We start from the raw sequence: 25,127 nt of genomic DNA on the forward strand, positions 1-25,127 counted from the left end.
TATATATATATATATTGTTGTGGTTACCAGATTAGCAAACCACCATTCAGGTCCCTTAGGTGAGGTATCTCGGTAAGTGCATGTGTAGTTAGGCCCAAACCCGTTGTCTAGTGGGAATACATGTCATTTATACGTGCTGCGACTCTTCAGGATAGCCGTTTTTCTTTTACTATCTTTATTTTGGACCAACCGCCATGATTACCATCACAACCACAACATCAACCACCAACCACAACGCCGCTTCACCACAACCGCCATGACCTTTACCGTCGCAACTCGCCACCATCGCATCACCGTCATCTCGCGCCACTCATGGGCACCGATGCTGGACTCGTGTAGGGCGCACGTTGAACAGCGTGTACAAAATCACGGATTTTCTGCTTCAAAAACGGATCCAAAACGACACACGCCCACTTTTTGCCGTCCAATCGGTGAGCGAGGGGCGAATTGGCCCCGCCCCCAGGGCGATCGATATATGCAAATTTGTGGATCAAAAAGCCTTCACGCCCACTTTTTCTCGGGCCAATGGGGAGCGAGTTGAAAGGTCAAAGGGAGGGGGGCAAAGGCGGAGTTACGGGGGGGATAAAAGGACGGTGTTCGTCAGTCAAAGGAGTAGTAAAAGTCGGAACGAGGCGAAGGAGTCGGAACGAGGTGAGGGAGTCAGCAGAACGAGTAGTAAAGGTCGGAACGAGGCGAAGGAGTCGGAAGAGAGAGTCAAGACTTCGCGGGCGGTGGAGCTGCTCGTCGTGTGCGTTGAAGTCGGAACGGAGGGGACGAGCTGTGGAGAGGCGGCGAGGGCGGACGAGGGGGTGCTCGCGTCGTGCAGGGAGCTGCACCCCTGGGAGGCCGGCAGCGCGACCTGGCCGAGGTGGAGACGCTCGTCGCATATAAAAAGATCCTCCATACCCCGAGCATCAGCAACCCCCCTCCTGTTTCCCCCCGCGCTGAGATAGTGCGACCAAGGGGGCCCCGTTCCCACCCCCTGCCAGGCACTGTCCACGAGGTCCGCGGGTTGCGGGGCCATCGCCGCTCCGCGTCTCATCACCAGACGGGTAGGCCCGACCAGGTCTCGGCCCCAGGCCTACCTCATTCTTGAGGGTATTTCTTTTCCTTGGTTTTGGGTATGTGTTGTCGGCGCCGTCTGTGAAGTAGAATTGTATAAGTGTTGCCGTGTGCTCGGTAGTCTGTATTAGCTCTGCACTGTGTTTTCACTTTTATGTTTGCTTTTTATGTAAATGGAATTGTGTTTTCTTTTTTTTGTGTGCATTTGGTGGAATTGTATTTGTGTGCTTCCCGTGTGCCGAGAATAAACGTGCTTTATTGTTGAACTGTTCTCCCGCTTCGCTTCGTCTTTTCCTCCATTGAATCCCCATCTTGCTTCACGTAAAGGGTTGGTAGTGGGCTGAATACGCCCGATAATTAATCGAACCGTCGAGGTCGACGATAACACCGCTCGGTTATTCTGATAGTACGGAACGGGTCGCTTAAGTGGCCCGTGTCCGAAGTCGACCTGCGGCGAGGTGCGATCGCCCGGTCTACCCTCCGCGTGGGTACTTAGGTAGTTCGAATTTGGCGAGCAACCCTATCCCACGCGGGGGCTGATTGGCTCGATCGCGGTGAGACCGAAAGGTCCACCCGTGACTGGTTCCCGGCGTTAGTCCGAGAGGGTCACGACTGGATTGTCCGTCCGGTGGGCGACGCGCCGCGATTCGAGTTACGTGGCCGTCCGCACGCCGGCGGGCGCGAAGACGGCAACACTGGTGTCAGGTCGTGCGATACAAATTCATCGCCCTCCTCGCGGCACTGGTATCGGAGAACAGGAAAACGGGCTCTCCTGTCTCCGGCTAAATTTACGGGAATCGGTCCAGGGGTGAGAAGCGACCCCGATTCCCTCCAAATTACGAGCGAGCGAAATTAACCCTTCACGAGAAGCAAGATGGCGTCTCAAGGCGAGCGGGAGCCGGGGGTATTAGAAATGTATATGTGTAATAATGTAGAGTCCATGGTCCAGGATGGAATCCCCGAGCAGGAAATGTTGATTGTGCAGGAACACGGACTCGCCCAACTGAACCCAGGACCCGAGGTGGGTGCGGCGGCGGCCGCGGTGTATGACACCTCCCCCCCCCTCTCCACCAAGACCCTTCCCCAACCTTTGCCGAAACGGCTCAGCTGAGTGCATCCAACATGGCCCAGCTATGAGCCATGCTGGCGGCAATGAACAAACAAATGAATGAAGTGAAAACGACGATGGATACAAATACAAATGAAATGAAAAACGAAATGAAAGGCATGAACAAACAAATGAACGAAAAGATGGATACAAATACAAATGAAGTGAAAACGACGATGGATGCGAATACACAGCAAATGAGGGAAGAAATGAAAAAGCTGCGGGGTGAGACGCAGAACATGGGCCGAAGCCTGCAGGCGGGCATGAAGGCCGTGACCGGGGAGATAAAAATGGCGACTCCACGTGTGGGAGCAAACGAGCTGGATGGGGGTGCAACGGCTGACAGGCCCGCGGTGGAGGCGGGTAAAAAAATAATTCGTGGAACGTGTTGGGCGAGGGTCGTGACGATGACCGAAAGGGAAAAATTAAATGGGGAGACCAAAACGTGTGAGACGAGACACGAGGTGACGACAACAGAAATAATAGTTGAGACAAGGGAGGTAAAGGGCGAAGAGTTGGCAGAGACACGGGAGACAGAAAAAATAGAGGAAAGACTACACGATGAAGACGGGGTAAGTGACGCACACACACACACGGAGGTAGTGGAGGATAATGGGGGTGAGCTCGCGGAGCGTGTAGGGACCCGGTGCGAGCAGCGGGATGGCCTCCTCCAGGAACGAGGGGAGGGAGTATGCCCCCTTGAGGCGAGTCACGACCAGGTGAGTTCGGTCGTGCTTTGCGAGGTTGAGGGGACGGGTGCTGTGGACGGGTGCACGGAGAGCTTGGGTGGTATAGAGGCCCCGGAGACCCTTGTGGGGACACGAATCCCCAGTATGATTGTCCCTGTGTGTGTGGTGCAAGGTGTGAGTGCGTCCCCGTGTGTGGAAGCGACCCCGTGTGTGAGTGGTGTGGTGGCGATGGTGCCGGAGTGTGTGCTTCCCAGCGCACCGTGTGTGAGTGAGGCCGTGTGTGAGTGAAACGGCCAGTATGAGTGAGGCACCACGTGTAAGTGGTGTGGTGGCGATGGTGCCGGAGTACGTGCTTCCCAGCACGCCGTGTGTGGATGAGGCACGGAGTATGAGTGAGGAACCGCGGGTGAGTGCCCCCGCGTGTGTGGATGAGGCACCGCGGTTAAGTGCCCCCGCGTGTATGAGTGAGGCACGGTGTGTGGATGAGGAACCGCGGTTGAGTGCCCCCGCGTGTGTGAGTGAGGCACGAGTGAATGGAGCACCACGTGTGAGTGGTATGGGTTGTGCAAGGGAGACCGTGTGTGTGAGAGAGCGGTATGAGAGGGAGATGTCGGTTGGCATGCGGGAGCACGCAGCCGCGTCTCCCGGTGTGAATGTGATGGTGTGGACTGTGTGCGTCGTGACACGCAGGTGTGCGTGGGTTGAATGGAGACGACGACGGCGACAGAGGAGAGAAAGCCGGGTAGCGGCTGTAGTTGTTTCGAGGACCGTGCCGGGTTCACCCAGCAGTGAGCACGCGGTTCGTGCTGTGCAACGCACGAGACCGCCACGTGCTCGCTTGCGAGAGTGAAGTCCCGGTCCGGAAACGCACGCGGTGGATTTGCCGATCCCGCGGACGGACAAAGTTTAGGCAGGTAAACGGATTTGGACCGGACGGGTTCTCCACGCGATCGTGTGTGTTAGGCTCCAACGGGCAAAGCACATGTGTTCGCGTGGGGAACCCCTCGAAACGTGGGGCTTGTTTTTTTTTATGCGCACGGTGACGTCATGGCTGCACGTGTGGTTGGAATCCGGCAGGAGGGGTATCTCTGCCGGATGGTAGCGTCCAAGGAGGGACGAGGAACACGTGCAGCTGCATGACGTCACGGGCAGGTGCAAAGTGCGCGAGCTCTGAGTTGCCGCGCAGGTGCTGCGCATGAAAAAAAAAAAAAGCAAGCCTCACTTTCGGGTGTACAGGATTCCTGGGAAAGGGGTGAAAGACCCCCTTACCCTGGGCACAGGATGGAAACTAGTTAGGGGGAAGGGTTAGCTTAGCTAGACCGACTTCATGGGGCAGGGGTAAGTCCTCATGGAGTCCGTGGAATGGATTAGTTAGAGGGATTGTAGCCAGATTTAGGTTGGGGAATTGATTAATGGGATTATTTGAAGACAGAGACAGACTTGTGGATGTGTAGAGGGGACGTAGTTTAGCTACGTAGGTTAAAAGGAACGTGCTGTAGTTTAAGGGACGACGTGGGAGCACGAGTTAGTTAGGGGATGTAGTTAGAAGGATGGCAGAGTTCAGCGGTGAGTGTGTTGAAGAGTTGTGGGTTGTGAGGTGAGTACATGGTGAGTGAGTGAGGCCAGCGGGTCTGTGTTTATGGAGTGAATGGGGAATGCATGGTGCGATGAGTGATTGGGGGGAGGAGTGACTCCCGCCCAAGGGACCCCGGGGTCAGAGTAAAGTGAGTTAGCTGGGTTAGTCAAATTGAAAAATGGAGGTCGTTTTGTTGTTGGTGGGAAAGTAGGCTCGAGACCCATTTGGAGGGGTGCAGGAGCCCTGTTGACGGACTTGGGAGCGTGGCTGCGAAAGGTGAGTATCGCTGAGAGGGTACCCAGGGCACCAGGCTAGTCGGCCGCGGTAGGCCATGGGCCCATGGGGGGCCAGGATAGAGTAGTGGGCACGGGTGCGCCTGCTTGGTGCGGGGGCCCGGGGCGCCATTAGCCGCGTGGGCAGTGTTGTGGGCACGGGTGACCCTCGGAAAGGGGCCCGGGAGGCCGGCCTGCCACGTGTGCGTTTCAGGGGAGGTGCCATGGGGGCACTCCCGGTGTTAGGGAGCTGGTAGGCTCGGAGGCAGTGTAGTGCCCGGGGTGCCATAGCGGGAGATTCGGCAGAGGGTCGTGCCTGCCAAAGGGAGCCACGTGTCCCAGCCAGGAGACCGTGTGAGGGCACGGAGAGAAAATTGGGGGGCGAGGCCCGAAATTGTGAGGACACCAACACAGGCGACGGGAATCTGGGTTGTTAGAACCAATAGTTTAAGCGAGAGGCGCTTGTTGAAAGCCCCGGGGTAGTTTAACAGTTAAATGGTTAGGGTAGATTAGGAGATGTACCCCTCCGCACCATCCATCCCCGCTGTCGTTGTGGGCCGCTGGACCCACTTGGTGTTAAGATCGCTGAACTCTGGGGAGGCCATTCTGAGGCTTCGTTGGGCCTCGACACAGGACGTTAGCTCTCCCTTATTCCCCTCCGGGAAGGGAACGTAGGGGTTGGGAGTAGGCTAGGTGCCAGAATAGGTTAGCCGAACAAGGACGATAAAGGGGGTTAGGGGACGATTTATAGTGGGGAAGTAAAAGAAAAAAAAAAAATAATAAAAAAAATTAAGCTGGGGCTAAATTGGGGTTTGACAAATTAAGGGAGTGGGTATGTACAGTGACAGGCAAAGGCGATAGGTGGGAGGGAGACAGGTAGGTAGGTCCGAGCCCGCCTTCCAAGTGGCCAGCACCACCGCACTCCCTCCACCAACCTCCACTGAACGGCAAGAGCTGGCCAACTTCATCGGCTGGCCGTGTTTTGCTTCAAGGCGGAGGCCGGCCAACTTCATCGGCAGCTGTTGTTTTGCTGCAAGGCCTGTGCCATCGGCTGGCCGTGTTTGCTTCGAGGCCTGTGCCGGCCTGGTTCTGCGGGCTGAGTTTGCCTGCAGCGGCCTTCTTCTGCGGGCTGTGTTTGCCTGCTGCCTTTGCCATGCCATGCCCACTGCCCCTGTTCACCAGCCCCCGTTCAATTTTTGCTTTGTCCCCCCCTGTTCATTTCCATGTGCGCCAGGATCTGAAAGCAACAGTTTGCAAGCTGCAAGAACTGCCCTGTTGGCAGCTACAACACGGGCCTGCAGTGGCGGCCCGTGCACCGTGTTTGCGTTCATGCATCCATTCGTTGTGTTCATTGCGTGTGCCACTTGAGCTGGCACGGAGACTGCGTTTGTGCAGCCCAAGCACCGTTGTGGTTCACTGAGTTCAGTTCAAAGGGAAGGCCTTGGACTGCGTGTGAGCAGCCAGCCACGTTCCTGTCACCTGCATTGTTTGAGCCAGAGACTGCATGTGGGCAGCCTGGCTCCCTGCTAACTGCTTTCTTTGCAGAGTTCAATGATCCTGGGCCATGGTTTAGTGTAAGATTTGTAAGTTAAGGTTAAGATGTACTGTACATATGAGTGCGCCCCCGGCATGTATGTCTTAGCGCCGGCAATTTTATTTAAGTCGTCCGTGTGAGTGAGTTTGTTTAGATAGTTACGCAGCCCTTAGGTTATTTATTTTGGGGACACGAATACCATGAATGTCGCACTCAGGGATCCGTAGGTAAAATGTACTAGGGGAAAACTACACATGATGGCACACGAAAATTTGACGACTCGGGACGAGTCTGTAAAAAGGGAAGGGGGTAGTGTTGTGGTTACCAGATTAGCAAACCACCATTCAGGTCCCTTAGGTGAGGTATCTCGGTAAGTGCATGTGTAGTTAGGCCCAAACCCGTTGTCTAGTGGGAATACATGTCATTTATACGTGCTGCGACTCTTCAGGATAGCCGTTTTTCTTTTACTATCTTTATTTTGGACCAACCGCCATGATTACCATCACAACCACAACATCAACCACCAACCACAACGCCGCTTCACCACAACCGCCATGACCTTTACCGTCGCAACTCGCCACCATCGCATCACCGTCATCTCGCGCCACTCATGGGCACCGATGCTGGACTCGTGTAGGGCGCACGTTGAACAGCGTGTACAAAATCACGGATTTTCTGCTTCAAAAACGGATCCAAAACGACACACGCCCACTTTTTGCCGTCCAATCGGTGAGCGAGGGGCGACTGGCCCCCGCCCCAGGGCGATCGATATATGCAAATTTGTGGATCAAAAAGCCTTCACGCCCACTTTTTCTCGGGCCAATGGGGAGCGAGTTGAAAGGTCAAAGGGAGGGGGTCAAAGGCGAAGTTACGGGGGGATAAAAGGACGGTGTTCGTCAGTCAAAGGAGTAGTAAAAGTCGGAACGAGGCGAAGGAGTCGGAACGAGGTGAGGGAGTCAGCAGAACGAGTAGTAAAGGTCGGAACGAGGCGAAGGAGTCGGAAGAGAGAGTCAAGACTTCGCGGGCGGTGGAGCTGCTCGTCGTGTGCGTTGAAGTCGGAACGGAGGGGACGAGCTGTGGAGAGGCGGCGAGGGCGGACGAGGGGGTGCTCGCGTCGTGCAGGGAGCTGCACCCCTGGGAGGCCGGCAGCGCGACCTGGCCGAGGTGGAGACGCTCGTCGCATATAAAAAGATCCTCCATACCCCGAGCATCAGCAACCCCCCTCCTGTTTCCCCCCGCGCTGAGATAGTGCGACCAAGGGGGCCCCGTTCCCACCCCCTGCCAGGCACTGTCCACGAGGTCCGCGGGTTGCGGGGCCATCGCCGCTCCGCGTCTCATCACCAGACGGGTAGGCCCGACCAGGTCTCGGCCCCAGGCCTACCTCATTCTTGAGGGTATTTCTTTTCCTTGGTTTTGGGTATGTGTTGTCGGCGCCGTCTGTGAAGTAGAATTGTATAAGTGTTGCCGTGTGCTCGGTAGTCGGTATTAGCTCTGCACTGTGTTTTCACTTTTATGTTTGCTTTTTATGTAAATGGAATTGTGTTTTCTTTTTTTTTGTGTGCATTTGGTGGAATTGTATTTGTGTGCTTCCCGTGTGCCGAGAATAAACGTGCTTTATTGTTGAACTGTTCTCCCGCTTCGCTTCGTCTTTTCCTCCATTGAATCCCCATCTTGCTTCACGTAAAGGGTTGGTAGTGGGCTGAATACGCCCGATAATTAATCGAACCGTCGAGGTCGACGATAACACCGCTCGGTTATTCTGATAGTACGGAACGGGTCGCTTAAGTGGCCCGTGTCCGAAGTCGACCTGCGGCGAGGTGCGATCGCCCGGTCTACCCTCCGCGTGGGTACTTAGGTAGTTCGAATTTGGCGAGCAACCCTATCCCACGCGGGGGCTGATTGGCTCGATCGCGGTGAGACCGAAAGGTCCACCCGTGACTGGTTCCCGGCGTTAGTCCGAGAGGGTCACGACTGGATTGTCCGTCCGGTGGGCGACGCGCCGCGATTCGAGTTACGTGGCCCTCCGCACGCCGGCGGGCGCGAAGACCGGCAACACTATATATATATATATATATATATATATATATATATATATATATATATATATATATATATATATATATATATATACATATATACTTACCGACATATCCATAATATCCACATGCATACATACATACGTGCATACAGACATAGATACACACATACGTACTTAGATATATACATGCATACGTGCATATGTACGTCCATACAGACATACCTACGTGCATGCATACATTCATACATAGTGTATACATACATCCAACCGTACGTGCATACATACGTACGTACGTACATCCATGCATACATCTGTACATACGTATGTGCATACATACATACATACATACATGCACACATGCATACGTACATACATACGTACATACATACATACGTACACACGTGCATACATACGTACATACACATGCATACGGACATACATACATACGTACACACGTGCATACATAGTAACATACACATGCATACATACATACATACATGCATACGTACGCGACAGTTGTATGATACTTGCATTCGTAAAGTTCAACAAATGACACAATAATGACTTGTTTTTTTTTTGTTAAGTTTCTCGGATGTTCTCCTCTCCTCGTTTGTCATGGCTGTTTGTGGCACCTCCTTTGTCTGGTGCTGGACGAGCAATATGGCTGACAAAGAGTCATAAAGGAGCTTCCGACTTGCATGAAGGGTAACATGTGAATTCAAATGCAGGATGGTTTGCCAGGTTTTGCATGTTGATGGTAAGCTGATGATTGAGTACAGTATTTTATGTTCCTGTGCAACTGCATGCGAAGTTTTATCGGAGAAATGGATCCACAGGTGAGGGATACGGAACGGTTCGAAATAGAAAAATGGTTTTGAAACATATTGCAGCTTTTGCGACAACACGATCACAATAACCCGAGATGAACACACTTCCTCCAATAGTGGGGCAATTTAGCATAGCAATTGTGCATTTTGTGAGGAAAGCACCAAATTTGGCACACTAGTAGCTTTTCATATTATTAACAGATTCGGATATTGGGCCATCTCAAAAATTTTGATGGCAGTGGAAAATAGCTGCCACAGCCATCAGCGGCTGAATTTGAGATGGCCCAATATCCAAATCTGTTCATAATATGATAGGCTACTAGTGTGCCAAATTTGGTGCTTTCCTCACAAAATGCACAATTGTTATGCTAAATTTAGCTAAGTTGCCCCACTACAATGCTAATTGTGGTTTATGTAATCTTGTAATAATAACAGTTTCCCCAAATTACAAAGAGCTGCACAATATTCAAAAATAAATTAATTACAATCGTGTCTGTTATTTACATTATTTGTCAAGTCCACAACACCAAGTTAAATGCACTCTCAGTTTGAATGAATGAATTTATTTAGCATGTTATATATGCCAAAGTTTATTTCGACAACCCTTTAGTGAACACCACCTTGTCTATAAAACTGGTGTCCTGCCTTGCATCTAGCGTCACCACCTCACATTGATACAATGTAGAGTATGATAATAATTTAATGACTTAAACAATTGGTTGCCTACTCTGGAGAACAAATAATTTGCAACAATTTGGGAGCAACATAATGTCACACCAATACACAGGTGTGTGGTTACTTCACTCGGGGAATACAGCTTTTGGTAATTGAACACTGAAGGGGAAAAATGTGCCATTATAGGTTTTTATTTATTTTATTTTGTTATTTATTTACAATTATACTTGTGTTCTTTTATTTACAATATTGAGGCTCCTGAGAGAGCGAGGTGACGGAGGGGATGAACTGACAGTGGGGCAATAGGTTGGTGCATGCGAGGGGACGAATGAACAGGAGAAGGAGAGGAAACACAGTAACCGACAAGAGGGATGGATAGGTTGGGTCAATGGGGAGAAAAAAAAAGGATTGTAGGAATGGACGATGAGGGATGACATGAGACGGTGGTGAACTGCCTGTTTGAAGCTCTGGGGGGAGAATGCAATTAAACAGGCTCAGGAAGACATTCCACAAATGGGGAAAAAGAGCTCAGGTGTGTAGTAAGCCTGGATTTTGGAAGTTTAATCAGGATTGGGTTTGTGGAAGAAAGTGATTGGTCCAGTTCTGCTTTTATTTTTGCCATACGGAATCATTTACCTTGTGAATGGAGAAAAAAAAATAAAAAGGGATCAATTATCTCCTCCAATATCTAATTAGCTTGTTCTTGTCACTGACCCATCTCATCCACCAAGCTTCGTCCGAATCTGTCCACAACTTTTTGAGATATTTTACGATATATGTTTTTGGTCCCATCTCTCAATAATGAAGAACCACTTCAAAATGGAAAAAGTCCCATATCCAGATCAGAATCTTCACCAAAATCAAATTGATTCGTCCTTGGCATGCACACCAACCTATCCACCATGTTTAATCCAAATCCGTCCATATCCTTTTGAGACATAACCTCTGTCCACTTTTGGTGGTGGAAGTAATTATTTTGCTAGCATGTCTTTATGACATGAAGCTACGAGATTTTTTTTATCAACTACAACAACTGCAGAGGTGACCTAGGGCCTTCTCCTTCTTCTCCTCCTCCTCTTCTCTTTATACGGGGTGAGGTCCAACGGTACCGAGTTTTTGCCCTGTCTCAACCACAATACTCCTCCACTTCCCCCTGTCCTTAACCAACTTTCTCCACTCTCCAACCACCCCCACCTTATTGATATCCCTCCTCACACAATCTTCCCATCTCAACCGTGATCATAGATTTATTAAATTCACCGATATGGTGCAAATATTTAACTCTCCACCCCTCCCCACCATGAGCTCCATGCATGCTCCATACCCCTTTTCTCCCATGACTCTGCTCTCCACCTTCTTTCTTTTTTTCTCCACACTCGTTTCACACTCACCTACCCTCTTTTGTCTCACTCATCATCATCATCATCATCCTTTCTTTCTTTTTTTTTTCAGGTTTAATAAAATTCTTTTTTTTAATCTCCCTGCTACCTCGATGTATACGTAACAAATAGATCGTCCCTCACTATAATTTGAATTCTTAACTTCCATCATTGTACCACCTGGTGAAATTGAAATGAGGAGTGAGAACATCACATCTGTCATTCAGCATTTCTAATGTCATTCAGCCTGTTAATAATTTCTACATTGGGTTCAGGTAAGAGGGCACAAAGGTAAACTTACCTTTATTTAAGCAGCAGATTGTTAGAAATATATGAACCATTTGTTAGATCAGGTGCAAGCACTGTTATTCCAAATTATTGGTGGCTTGGGATGTTTAACATCTGCAACATGAACGCATATGGGACAGCCAGCTTTATGTCCCCATCTAATGGATCTGAGATGCAGTGCCTCTTTCTGGGACTGTACCAGAACAGTAGTTTTCAGGTGGATATGATGCAGTCGGACAGCTCATTCTAATCACATTATCAACTGTGAGTTATCCTGCTGCGCATGAATCCAAATGCCTGTTTTTTTACGCAGGATTCTAGGCTTATGGAGTAGGTAAATGACAAAGGCAGGTACACAAACTACCATAGGTTATTTGGGTGGGGTGATCGACATACACAAGAAGGAAAGGAGGAATAACACAAGAAACGAGTAACAATAGCCTGGATAAGAGCAGGATGGAATGAATCAGCGTGTGTATATATATAAGAGATGGGTGAGTGCATGAGGAAGTGATGGGCAGACCATTTTAAAGACTGTGTGATGGGGACGAGACAAAGGACTCGGGGAGACGATTCCTCAATCGGGAGAATAATACTGTGAATCAATGCAGGTGGGCCATGAAGTCATCAGGAGGAACCTGGATAGGATTCACATTTCAGCTGATACTCCCCTTCCCTCAAACCCATCCAGGCACAGCCAAGTGAGCCTTATTCAAAAAAAAAAATTTAAAAAGAACCCAGATTAGAAATATTAAATAATTCTGGCTGCCAGACCATGTGTCCGATCAAGTTGAAATATAAAACATGTATTCCCCATCACTGCTAGATCATAATTGTGAAGTTTCATGTCAATCGATTTTAGCGCTTCCAGAGAAAACATTATTTAACATTTTCTTCCATTCCAATATGGCTGCCCAACCCTGTGGCCTATCAATTATTCCTTAACAAACTTGTACCCCCAAGGCTTGGGGAACATTTTTTGTGAAGTCTCCCCTCGATCTGTCCAGCCATTCTGGAGAAGAAGATTTTTAAAATCATTTTTAGTGTAAATCCAATATGGCTGCCAAACCATGTGACCTACATCGTCATATGTGTGAACCTTTTGTTCCTCATGGATAGGCAGTCATACGAGTAAAGTTTTGCCTCAATCTGTATTGCCACTTCACAGAAGATTTTTTGAAAGTTGTTTTTTCAATTTATTTTTAAACAATATGGCTGCTGCATCTCACGTGGCCGATGACGTCATCATTTTTATTTATTTACCCCGAGATGACCCTCAAAATTTTTCATACTCATGAGAGGTAGCGTTCTACATATGCAATTATGATGTCATAACGAAGGCACCTATTATGCCATTAAAAAACAAACAAAATCACACTTATTCCCCATGAGTACTTGCCGTGTGTCAAGTTTCAATTTTTTCTTTGGTACGGTTTCAGAGATATAGAGTTCCAAAGTTTTTCGGTTTGTCCAACATGGCTGCCACACCACGTGACTTATGATGTCATTATTATTAAAACATTCTCCATGAGTAGTCGCAAATTTTGTCTCAATCCGATAAGTGGTTGCGGAGGAAAAACACCAAAGTTCCGTGCGTACAGACAGACAGACAGACAGATGGACCCAAAAGCAATATCCTCTCCTTCGGTGAACGTGATTCAAAGAAAATCGTACTAAATGTCCTAATTGCTTAGTAAAAGTTAGAGGTGCTGGGGCATGTTGTCAAATGAAATAAGAAGAAAACACATTTGCACCATTTGTGCGGTGTATTAATGAAACCCCCAACCCATTTTTGTCTTTGCTCACTTCCAGTTGGACAATTGTGTTTCATATTAAAATGTCTAGATGTCTCCTTTTGCGGTCCCAGAAATCGTCATGACTAATCTGGATGTCTTTGCAGTTTGCGCTCTCTGCTAGTGTTCAAATTGCTAACCGAAGAGGGTAGCGTGTCGTATTACTGACATGTGCATACCAGTGGAATTGGCTTGTTCTCGTCACTTAACCAGGTCATCCACCGAGTTTCATCCGAATCCGTCCGCAACTTTTTGAGAAATCTTGTTCACAAACAAACAAACAAACAGACAGACAGGGGTGAAAACATTCGGTGGTGGAGGTAATGACGTTAAGAGACAATGAATACATCAACATGGTCTGTGGTGTCTGAACCGGTCATTGCATCAGCACAAGACGAGCACTTACAACACACGTTTATACCCTAACAATGCTGGAATAGTTAATTGAAATGTTTGCTTATGTAATTAATTTTCTAATGATTGGTGCAAAAGCTAATTTTGGCAATCTCCTGCTTGCTTAGTAAACGTTAGAGGTGCCAGAGCAAGTTTCACAGTCTTAACTGTGATAACTGAAATATTGTTAATTTAATTGCAATCCCTATGCAGGGGATACAGAACCAGGTGTGCTGCTGAGCCGGCTGCAGAAGCAGGAAATCTGCAGGTAAGATGTTTTCGTTTTTGTTCCTGTTGTTTTAGTTTTTGTAGTAATAATTAAACCTCGCATTGGTTTTCATTTGGTTTGGTCGGGTCATAAACTGGTTACAAATTGACACGGTTGGATCTGTTGGAGATTTCAAGGATCACCGCAACAGTTGTAAAACCCGAGTCCGAATGAAACAGGGGCCTTAATCTTTCATTACCAGACTTGGTGGTGGCATAGTTGGAGTGTCCGCTCCGTGTCTCGGAAGTCGGTGGTTCAAATCCCAGCCGAGTCATACCAAAGACTTTAAAAATGGGACGTGCTGCTTCCTTGCTTGACGCTCAGCGTTTAAAAGGATAGAGCACAGACAATCCCCATCAGTTGGCATACATGGGGAGGAAGAAATTCCTCCTTAGGAAATGCCCTGTTGAGTGCTGTGAGAAAAGCGGCACCATTGTTGTGACGTCACTGGTACCCAGAGTACCCCGGGAAATGATGGCACTTCCCCCAAGCTCAGTGGCTGCATTAAGTTCTCAATTATCCTACTATTCTTAGCACCCATGGTACACTGAATCCAGTGGTGAGGCAGTTGCTCTGAAACAACTTGCCTTTTCTTCCTGGAAGGCAAATCCGACCGAAGACAATACCAGTTCATTCCAAAAGGTCTACAACAAGTGTGTGTCAACTCTCAGCAGAGCCACAAAACAACACCTATACAACCTCAAGAATGAGCTTTCAAACTTGTCTCCCTCGAAAACCTGGTGGTGTCTTGTTAAGTCTGTCTCTGGAGTATGCTCCTCCTCCATCCTTTCCCTGTCTTGAAATTGCACCACAGCCGACTCTGTTTGTGAGAAGGCTGAATGCCTCAATTCTGTGTTTGCTTCCACATCTTGTGGAACAAACCCCTCAGTCTCAGGACATCTTGTCCCCAACCCCTCAGTCTCAGGACCCATCCTTCCCTGTCATCCATAAATGCTCCTGCACTCTGTGTCTTTTGCACTGAAGAAGAAGGTTCTTTCAACCATTGACTCTGACACCATTACTGGACCAGACAGCATCAGCTCACGTGTCCTAAAAATCTGCTCTGCTGCTCTTGCACATCCTCTCTCTGCTCTTTTCACCCTGCCATTTTCACTTGGTCATCTTCCATATGCTTGGAAATCCACCAACATCACAGCATTACATAAAAAAACTAGAAGGGCACTTGGTAGAGCGCATACCTCCACCACGTAATACCTGATCCACGAGAATGTCGGGCCCAATACATTTTTGAGGAGGAGAAGAGATTGGGACCATACTCTGTGCAGAGCGTTGATGCTGCCTAAGGCCTAAGTAACATTTGCCACGGCGGCCGTGGGGGTCTCCAAAATCTACGACCACTAGCAATTATACGGCGACCGCAGTATTTCCACGGTCACACAATGTAGCAGTCACATATGTTTTTATTTTTCGGGGAGCCGCACGGGGTATTTATAAATTGTGGAGACCGAAAATGTGGGGGTGCCGTACGGGCTTTGATTTGATGTCGCACGGTGACCTTAGGGCATTCCTGCGGTGGCCATATAATTTTCAAGGCAGACGCAAGGTGCCGCAAGGCGACCGCAAGGCGACCGCAGGGGGACCGCAGGGGGCCCTAAGGCGAACGTGCGGCGGACGGAGGGTAACGAGTGGGTTCTTTTTTTCTTCTTTTTTTTTACCAGTTCTTTTGTTTCGGCTTGTCGAATTGCTACGGCGAATGTAGAAATGAAAAAAGTTATAACTCCGCGCTATAATTCCACGGCGACCCATACGGCCTGTAAAATATAGCCAAATGGCGCAGGGCCACCCTGAGGCCACCGCAGAAACTCTGCGGCCGCCGCACATTTCTGTCAATTCAGAGGGTGTACGGCCATCGTATCCTCGCCGTCGAGCAAATGTGACTTAGGCCTAAGCAGTCTCCTTGGCTATTGGGCACAATCCTGGACAGGTCGCCACTCCGACACAGTGTACCAGCAAGCTGGCACTCATTTTGCTGACCTCAGAAGGATGACAGGCCGAGTTAACCCCACCTGGTATTAATTCAACAGCTGAGCGGGATTTGAACTCAGGACCCTTGGATCCAAAGCCCACCACCCTAACCATTAAGCCAACACCAGGCATATTTTGAGATATCATGCTATTATCATTTTTGGCCCTATCTCCCATAGGTGAAGAATCACTTTTAAAAATTCTGGTAGCCAGATCCAGATCCTCATCTTCACCATAATCTAATCAGTTCGTCCGTGTCACACACCCAACATGTGCACAAATTTTTGAGATATCCTGCACACAAACAAACAAACAAATAGACAGACAGGGGTGAAAACATAACCTCCTTCCACCTGCAGTGGCAGAGGTAATGAGCGAAAACTGATCCCCTCAAATGCAGACCTATTAGTTTACTTCCAATCATCAGCAAGGTCGTGGAATCCATCATTGCAGTTGACAAGAAATCCTTCCTTTTCTCCAACAACCTCATTTCAGATCACCAATTTGGATTCAGACCAGGTCACTCCACTTTGGACATGCCAATTCCACTCTCCCAACAATGGATGGAGGCCCTCAATATCACATATGAGATCAGGGCCATCTCTCTGGGCATATCTCATGCTTTTGATAGTCTGGCATCCTGCCTTGCTCTCCAAACTGTCTGCCTATGGCATCCAAGGGCATCTCCATGTGTGGCGTACTGACTTCCTCTACTCTCGCAGCCAACATGTGGTTCTCAAAGGAATCCTTTCATCTCCTCTCCCTGTCAAGGATGGAGTGCCCGAAAGCAATGTTCTGGGCCCAGTCCTATTCCTGATCCTCACAAATGATCTCTCTGACTCTCTGGAAAATCATTTTTATCAATTTGCTGATAACTCCACCCCCTGCTGTGCCATCCCTCATCCTTCAGACAGGCAGGTTGCAGCCTCTTTCCTCTCTTCAAACCTCAAAAATAAATAAATCACAAGCTGGTCAAACACTTGGAATATGTGTTTCAAACCTGACAAATTTCACGCTGTCACTATTTCTCGATGAAAGGACCATCTGGCAAACACTCTACTTTCATCACAAACCTTTTCAGGAAGTTCAGTCATTCAAACTCTTGGGTCTCACTATGAGCCATGAATCTTTCTTTGCCAAACCACACGTCAATGTTTGCCTCCAAAGTTAGCTGTTGACTGGGCGTCCTCTGTCATACAAAGTCCTTGCTTGGCACACCTGAATTCCCTCAGGTCACCGCGCGACATCCACCTACAAGGCTTTCATCCGCAGCTTGATGGAGAACTGCTCTCCCCTCTGAGCTGCCCGACTCAAATATTGCTCAGCTTGATGCCATGGAAACCAAAGCCTTCAAGGTCATTGGAATCTCCCACGCTGAAGCTGAGTCTATGGGTCTAGCACTTCGTCATCGGAGACAGATTGGTGGTCTCTTTGTCTTGTATCACCTCCTTTCTGCTCCTGCTCCCTCGGGGCTCTTTCCATGCTTTGTCCCCCCCCCAAACCCTCAGGTTTCTGCAGGGCTCACATGGTTTCTCCACCATCAATCCCCTTACCTAAATCTAGGATCACTGCTCACCTCCACTCATTTTTTCCCACCTATGGAATCAACTTCCACATACTCTTCAATCTCATTCCTCCCTCCAGGTCATCAAGACAGCTGTGCACCACCATGTCAGATCATCCCCAATCCAAACCCATGATCTTTTCTACCCTCGTTAACCCCACTAAAATACCCCCTCCTTCCAATTTTCCAGTTTTCCCTCCTTGGAGTTCCCTTCTGTATTCATTCTGTCCAAAAAAATTCATCTTCATTGCCTGGTGAGCAAATTTGGAGATTGCGTGGTTAAGCATGTCCCAGACCTACTCTTGCAAAATGTATCATGAGGCCATGAAGGACTAGCCTGATGTCACTCGAGAATGGCTCCATTGGCTCTGAAACTTTATATTATTATTTTCTGTATGGCTGGTGTTGGTTTAATGGTTAAGGTGGCTGACCTAAGGTCTTAAGGTCCTTATCTCAAGCCCATGCTGTGCCATAAATAACACCAGGTTGGTTGACTCAGCCTGTCATCCTTCTCATGTTGGCAAAATGAGTACCATCTCCGGGAAAAAGGAGCCATTTGAGTATCCTGTGTTGGAGTGGTGACCCATCCAGGATTGTGCCCCCATGGCCAATGAAACTGCCTTGGCAGCCCTTCATGTCCGACAGTGTGAAAGGAATGGTTATGGTTATTATTATTATTATTTATTCATCATCATTACCCCGCACACACGGAGCAAAAAGTGGTGTTAAGCAATTGGTTCACTTCTGTCTGTCTCCGTCCTTCTACAAAAGTCAGTTTACGATCGAGGAACAATGTTCTTTCAATTGAATGTTATATATTGAACACAAATTGGAAAACAAACCTGCAGTTTAGGTTCCCGGCGGTGAGTGATTCATGAGATAAAATCAAAAATCCCGTGAAAAACTGCAACTATGCCCACAAAGAAACCCGCGAAGATGCGAAGCACGGGGCCGCGAATGTCAAAGCAAGTCACATTTTATAAACCGCATTTACGCGGGGTCCGCAAATCGCGAATCTGCTAATAGCAGGGTCTGACGGTACCTGAAACAGAAATTGATCTGCCGTGAATAAAATAGAAGCTGACGTTTCGGGCCTTCCCCTTCGTCGGAGCAAAAGAGGTCAGACGAAGGGTACGGCCTGAAATTTGCTCTGACGAAGGGTAAGGCCAGAAACATCAGCTCCTCTTTTATCCACGGCGGACAAATTACCATGTAAGGTATTTTCCTTGTTTTGAGTTTGTGTATGTTTGAGTTCCTTTAAGAACTGTTGAGTGCAGATGCTGCCAATAACTTCTCTGCAAGTACAGGTGTGAATGTTACCTTTAGAACCTAGAAGATGCACCTTCACATGGAATGGTCTGAATGGACATGTTTTTGCTTGAAAATCATTGCTGAGATGAGGTTACCAAATCAAAAGGTTGAAATGGGCATGAAAACACAAACGGTAGGATAAGCAAAGCTGGAGATGTACGCTCTTCATCGATTAATTCAATTTCGGATCGTTTGACAATCGACAATGGTTCGCTCATCAGCTGAGTGGAGAATGACATCATAGTCATTGTACAATATCTCCATTGAAGCATTGAGGATCGATCCGATCAATGCAAGTTTGGTGTTGACACCTGTGATGTTCACAAAATCGATTGCCTTTCTGCTGACAAGTACAGGCAGATTTTGATCCGGATGCAATTCTCTCGGGAACACGCTGCAACAAGTAGGCATTTGTCTTCCAAAAAGACAATGATCCCAAGAATACATCAAATGTTGTGAAACTATTTTGAAGGTCGAGGCCAAAAGAACACTCGCACTCGGCTTGCCTGAACAAAGTTCAGATTTGAACATTTATTGAGGATGTAAGAACTTTGCTAGGAATTGAGAAGGTAACTTTGCTGAATTGTTGTGGGTAATACAGGAAATTTTGAACAGTATTCCACAATAATACTGTGATGAACATGACAGTCGAGCATGACTCGTCCAGCGTTTGATCAAACACATTTTCATCTTGTCAAATTTGTTCTTAATGGGACTTCACTGTACAAACAAAATCAAACATTTATGGAAAATGTTATCTACTTCCAACAAGGTTGACTTTTAACCCGTGACCCCTGAACCCTTAACCTCCCTGCCCCTTACCCCCACCTGTCAAAACTGGTCTTTCTCACCACCAAGTGCTTCCTGACCCTCGACCACACTCTGATGCCCGCACTTCTGACTCACGACCATCCTATAATCAACCTTCGCCTCTCTCCGGTCTTCCTTTTTTGCTTCGATGAAGGGTTATCGCTCAAAACGTCAGCCTATCCTTGCTTCCCACCTGGTTTGCATTCCTCAATCAACATAATGTTGATTTCTTCCGTTATACAGGTAGTGCATTGCATCAGTGCACTCCAACGGTGTTTTGTGATGAGAATGAGACTGTTTATAAAGTCTCCGTTTTACTGTGCGCAAAGAAGGTGGAAGTTGCCAAGGAAGGTCTTTGCCTGGTCGAGAATGTCGTCTCTGCCTGGCATTGTACATCACCATGGCATTTTGGCCTGTGATGGACAAGTAGCAATTGGTGAGATCTAACAACTCGGGGAAACTTCAATGTATCCATAGTTGAGTTGAAGAAGTTAATTTGTCAGTTGTGTTTCCATCGAGACAGGGCTACATCGCAAGTTGCGTTCTAGGTTGTTGTGTGATCTTTTTTTGTGTGAGGTCATATGGGTGGTGGAAGGGGGCGTTGCAGAAGATGGGCAGGATGATGTGGAGTCTAATGCAGTTTTTTCTTTTCAAATTCTCTGAAAGTAATTTCTTCGTATTTTAATGATCGGCGGATCAGCCTGAACCACAGTAGCATTCTGGTGCAAGATGGCTGCAACCGATATTGTGTATCCATCCATCCATCCATTCGGACCATACTCTGTGCAGAGCGTTGGTGCTGCCTAAGCAGTCTCTTTGGCGAGTGGGTACAATCCTGAACGGGTCGCCACTCCGACACAGGATACCAGCAAGCTGGCACTCATTTTGCTGACCTCGGAAGGATGACAGGCAGAGTCAACCCCACCTGGTATTAATTCAATGGCCGAGGGGGATTTGAACTCAGGATTCTAGGATCCTAAGCCCACCACCCTAACCATTAAGCCAACACCAGGGATATATTGTGTACACTTGTATGCATATCCTATATTCTTTGTGTGTCATTCACAGTAAATTATTATCGTTTGTAAAAATACATTATTTTTTTAAAATATAATTAACTAATAGAGCTGCTTGAAGGTAAATAAATGCTGCAGACAAGTAAAAGATGTGCAATTAATTTGCGAGCTAATAGAGGTCCACGTGAATTCCAGGAAACTTTTTCAGCCATTGCCATTTTCACTGTGCAGTGGATCCATTGGCAGATAACGGGTCCTTCAGGGAGCTAACACTGCACCTGGGAGGCAATTTCCTCGGCATATTATTGAATGTAAGCGAGGGCGGATGGGTGGGCGAAAATAAAATTTGCTGCGTCTTCTATCTTGTGCACTGCATCAATTTAATGTGCGCTATTTTTGACGAGTCAGAAATAGTGATAGCAGTGGGAGGATGTTAAAATGGGGAATGGGGGTGTTGAAATCCTAGCATTTGCAGAAACCGATGGCAGACCGAGACGTGGAATGAGTATTTTAATATTATGATTGTGGTGGAAGCTGCTGCTGTTGCTGTTGTACCTACTGTTTGCAGATATTGTTGCCTTTGCTGCTTTTCCTGCTGTTGCTGTTGTTGTTGTTGTTGTTGTTCCTGTTGGTGCAGCTGTTGTTGCAGCTGCAGTTGCTGTTCTTCCTGCTGCTGTTGCAGCTGTTGTTGCTGCTGCTGCTGCTGCTGCTGCTGATGCTGGCATCATTGTTAGTTGTCATTATAGGGTTTGGTGTTTCTCCCAAAAGAGCCAAGAAATAAAACGAGCTTATGAAGGAAACTGTTCCTGTGACTACAATCCCAAGGATGTTCGCTGAGCAGGCCCAAATCTGCCAATGGAAGTGCAGATATTTTGTAGTTTCTTTATATCTCTCTCACACTCCACAGTTTCCTTGAATCATCCTCAAACAGAGGGTGAGTAAACACTTGGTTTGAGGGATCATTTTCCTGACCAATTGTTTGCCATACGGTACAGAAAACTGTTCCCGTGGTGTTTTTTTTTGGTGAGACTGTAATGAATATTCGACAATTCTTTCCCTGTGGTGTCCAAGGCTGGCCGAGGATGTTTGCACAGCAAGGACGGTGAGAGACCGCAGTGTATTTGAACATGAATTCGAAGTCATTTGGAGACAATGGACAACTTGTAAAGAGTCCAAATTTCGATCAAACATGAACCTTGAAATCGTTAGAATTTATAAAGCGTTATCAGACTGGTATTGATGTATGGAAGTGAAATGTGGGCGACGCAGATCAAAGATGTGAAAATAATGGAAAGAACAAAGATGAGAATGATACGACGGACAGATGGATGGATTGTCTGTGAAACAATTAATTATGAGCTCAGAAACCAGGAAGAGATTAAAAATCAATACAACGTGAAGAAGTACTTAAAAAAGAGAAGACTTTGTCGGTATGGCCACGCGCAACGAAGGTCAGAAGATGAAGTTGAGAAGAAAGAAACAAAAGCTCGTGCTCGAAGGAAGAATGCAGGGAGGACGTCCTAAAAAGACATGGATCGAAAATGTCAAGAAAGATATGGAATATGTTTGGCTTTTCACAAAACTCTTGCAATGGATAGATCTGGATGGACGAGTTTCCATCATTCGATTAAACCCCTGAAAAAAAAGGGGGAAACGGTCATAAAACAGTTATTACCCCCAGCACATGAAGCGAAAAGCGGGGTTAAGCAATCGGTTCACTTCTGTCTGTCTGTTGTCCGTGTGTCTACAAATGTCAGTTTACGATCGAGGAACAACTTGATGTCAATTGAATGTTTCATTATGAACACGAATTGGAAAACGAACTCGTAGTTTAGCAATACTTTGGCTCTGAATTCGTCCCGATTACACATACGCAGAGAGGAGTGAGATCATATTTTTTTACTCGTGTGGGAAAGTGTTCTATTAATTCTCTTGTTGTTGTTGAAATAGTAAGAATTTTAAACTTATTTTGTTTTAATGAGCATGCAGTCGTAGCTCAGGTCTTTGAACCAGCTGGCTAAGCCTGATGTTCATCTGAAGATTGCAGGTATTTTGAATTCGTCCACGGCGCTGGTGATAACTTGCCTAATCTTCAGGAAGACATTATGGGATTTTTAACGTCCACCAACGAATCAAATGCGAGACCGGTCCCATGATTAATGTTCTCTAATCCAAGGTCGGTGCCCTTTTTCTGATGCCCTCCTCTGCCTGTGAAGCATCAATCTCACAGGTAAGTGTATTACTTCTGCACCATCCGATCAGACTAAACAGGTCATGTCTTCAAATATATAATCAATATATATTATCAATTGATTTGGAGCTTTTTATTTTTTAATAACAAGAAAAGGCTAAAAACGTATATTACCTGATTTAGTAGATTGGTCAATCACAGCCCAAAATCCCAAATGATTCACAAGGAAAAATTTTCCAAACATTCATCTAATCCTTCACTACAAGATTCCATCGACATATTTTGTATTTGAAAAGGGCAAAACATTTAACTCCCTCCCCACCCCTCCTCACATATCCCCCTCCACCTCCCCTTCCCTCCGCTCTCAAGTCCACTCAAACCCAACTTCCCCTTTTCTCCCTTTAGAATCCCCTTATCCTCACTTTACTCTCCAATCTTTCTTCCTTCCTCTTTTCCACATTACTTTGCCTGGTTTACTCAACCTTTCCTTCCCCTCAATGCTGTAATAAGTTCTTAGAAACGTTGATACGAGTACAACGAGAGTGCTTCGTTTTTCATGAAAATTTAAGGCTGTTCAAATTTGACCTGGACTCCAATTGATTTCATCTTTGTAACCAACCTATCTTCTTCAGCAGCATTGATGCTCTGTAACAGAGGAGAACCGACATCTTTAATCACATGCTCTTTACTTTAATGCACTTGGTGAAAATCATGAATGCTGGCAAGCGGGATACCAAAGGGTGATTAAAGTACGTACAGTAGTTACAGTTTTTTAAAAGTTTATATTTTACAATGCTGTTGACAGTTGTGGATTTTTTTTGCCTTTGACCTATGAATGAATGATTATTGGACAACACAAAATAGGAATTGATACTATCCTTGGGATAATTTCAACCGTGAACAAAGCGTCCCATCAAATCGGCACCAGCTAATGGCAAAAAAAAGTTTGTTTGTGCCAACAGTCTCGTTACTTGTCCATCACTATGCTCGAGCAAACAGATCATGAAGACAAATTCCGAAGTTCACTCGAATCACAACGCTGAGCATGCCACACCTTAACTTTGTCTTGTATTCGAACGCTTCCTCATATTGCACGCATCCTATTTTAAGCACTCGACTCAAACACTCATTTTATCATGTTCCTTGCACATGAGACAAGTTCTCTCGATCGTGTTATGAGTCGATGACTGTGATTGGTGGAAGCTTGCCACCCATGGGGGGGAAAAAAAATGTTTTCTTTTGGTCTTCATATTGAGTTCTTTTCAGAGAGAAGCGAGCCACGTGCTTCTGTTGTGGTCCATTCCTTCAGCTGGTTTCTTGTCCTTGGATTTCCATCCCGCCACAAGTATTCTGTCTTGTTACACTGTCACTTCGAGTGTTCTTTTTTTTCTCCTTGTAACTATGGTTGTAATATTTTGACAAATAATTGAAACAGGTTGTTCGAAACTTTTTTAACGTTTTACTAGATTGGCATTCTTGAGGCTTATTGATCAAGCAGGTGGCTAATGATGATGTTCATCCCCAAGTTTGACCCATACACAACAGAAAGGTGTTAACTCTGCCAGGAGAGGAAGTAGAGTTCCATCGTGAGAGATTTATTTGTAACCAGACTCGGTGGTGATATGGTTTGAGTGTCTGCTTTGAGTCTGGGAGGTCGGTGCTTCGAATCCTGGCTGAGTCGTACCAGAGTTAAATTTTTTTACGTGCTGCTTCCTTGCTTTAAAAACGATACAAGAATGGACAAGCGATCATTGATAATTGTACTGCAGCCTTTGATGAGCCTAATGACCTCCTCCTGTGTTGAAGTCCCTTGTAAGAGAACTTGTCATTGTCCCCCACGCTCTTTGAAAAAAATTAGGAATATTGTAATCGGCCATGTCGTCTGTCTGTCTATCACGCTATCTCCTTGTAAACGGTTGGCTAGAAATTCATCAAACTTGGTAGTTATGATCACCATATATGGAAAGAAGGTGTGAGAGCAGTATCATTTTTGGCCCCGGCCCCTGGGCAAACACCAAAAAAGGTCAAATACCAAAATTTGACCTTTTCAAATACCAAAAGGTCAATTATCAAAACTGCAATTACGGGCACATTTTGAAACATTTGTAATTGAAACTTTGTATATGCAATCGGCATTGGGGGACACATTAAATATGTAACAATTTTTTGGGATTTTACACCCGGTCTGTACCCCAAGGGGTGGGGACTTGGGATCACAGGGGTCAAAATGGGGAAAAAAAATATTTTAACTTGTATTTTGATATTGTGGCATTCCTGGTGGACCCTTTTGCCATCTTTCAACTTGGCTTTAGGTGAGAAGCGTGGGGATTTGTGATTGCCAACCATC

General features: G+C 46.8%; 2 protein-coding genes across 8 annotated transcripts in view; one reads left to right on the forward strand and one right to left on the reverse strand.

The window, feature by feature from the left end:
- Positions 1–25,127, reverse strand: part of LOC147029069 (actin-like protein 6A) — a 181,069-nt gene that overhangs the window by 95,407 nt on the left and 60,535 nt on the right. The gene's annotated exons all lie outside the window — the stretch shown is intronic.
- The window catches only part of LOC147029070 (guanine nucleotide-binding protein G(I)/G(S)/G(T) subunit beta-1), a 97,139-nt gene that overhangs the window by 7,621 nt on the left and 64,391 nt on the right, over positions 1–25,127 (forward strand). For 2 of the 6 annotated variants that reach the window (XM_085880000.1, XM_085880004.1), the window contains exon 2: positions 13,848–13,902. The exons of 2 other annotated variants lie outside the window; for them this stretch is intronic. Coding sequence is in view for 1 of the 4 variants with exons in the window: in XM_085879998.1 (XP_085736124.1) it covers positions 24,010–24,125 (116 nt within the window). In the remaining 3 variants the exon portion in view is untranslated. Of the gene's footprint in view, positions 1–13,847; positions 13,903–22,629; positions 22,820–23,175; positions 24,126–25,127 lie in introns of those variants that run through there. 2 more of the 6 variants (XM_085880001.1, XM_085879998.1) reach the window with 2 other exon arrangements.

Source organism: Eptatretus burgeri, chromosome 4 (assembly GCF_056783735.1).
Source record: "Eptatretus burgeri isolate ZD-2024b chromosome 4, Ebu_testis_v1, whole genome shotgun sequence".
NCBI lineage: Eukaryota > Metazoa > Chordata > Myxini > Myxiniformes > Myxinidae > Eptatretus > Eptatretus burgeri.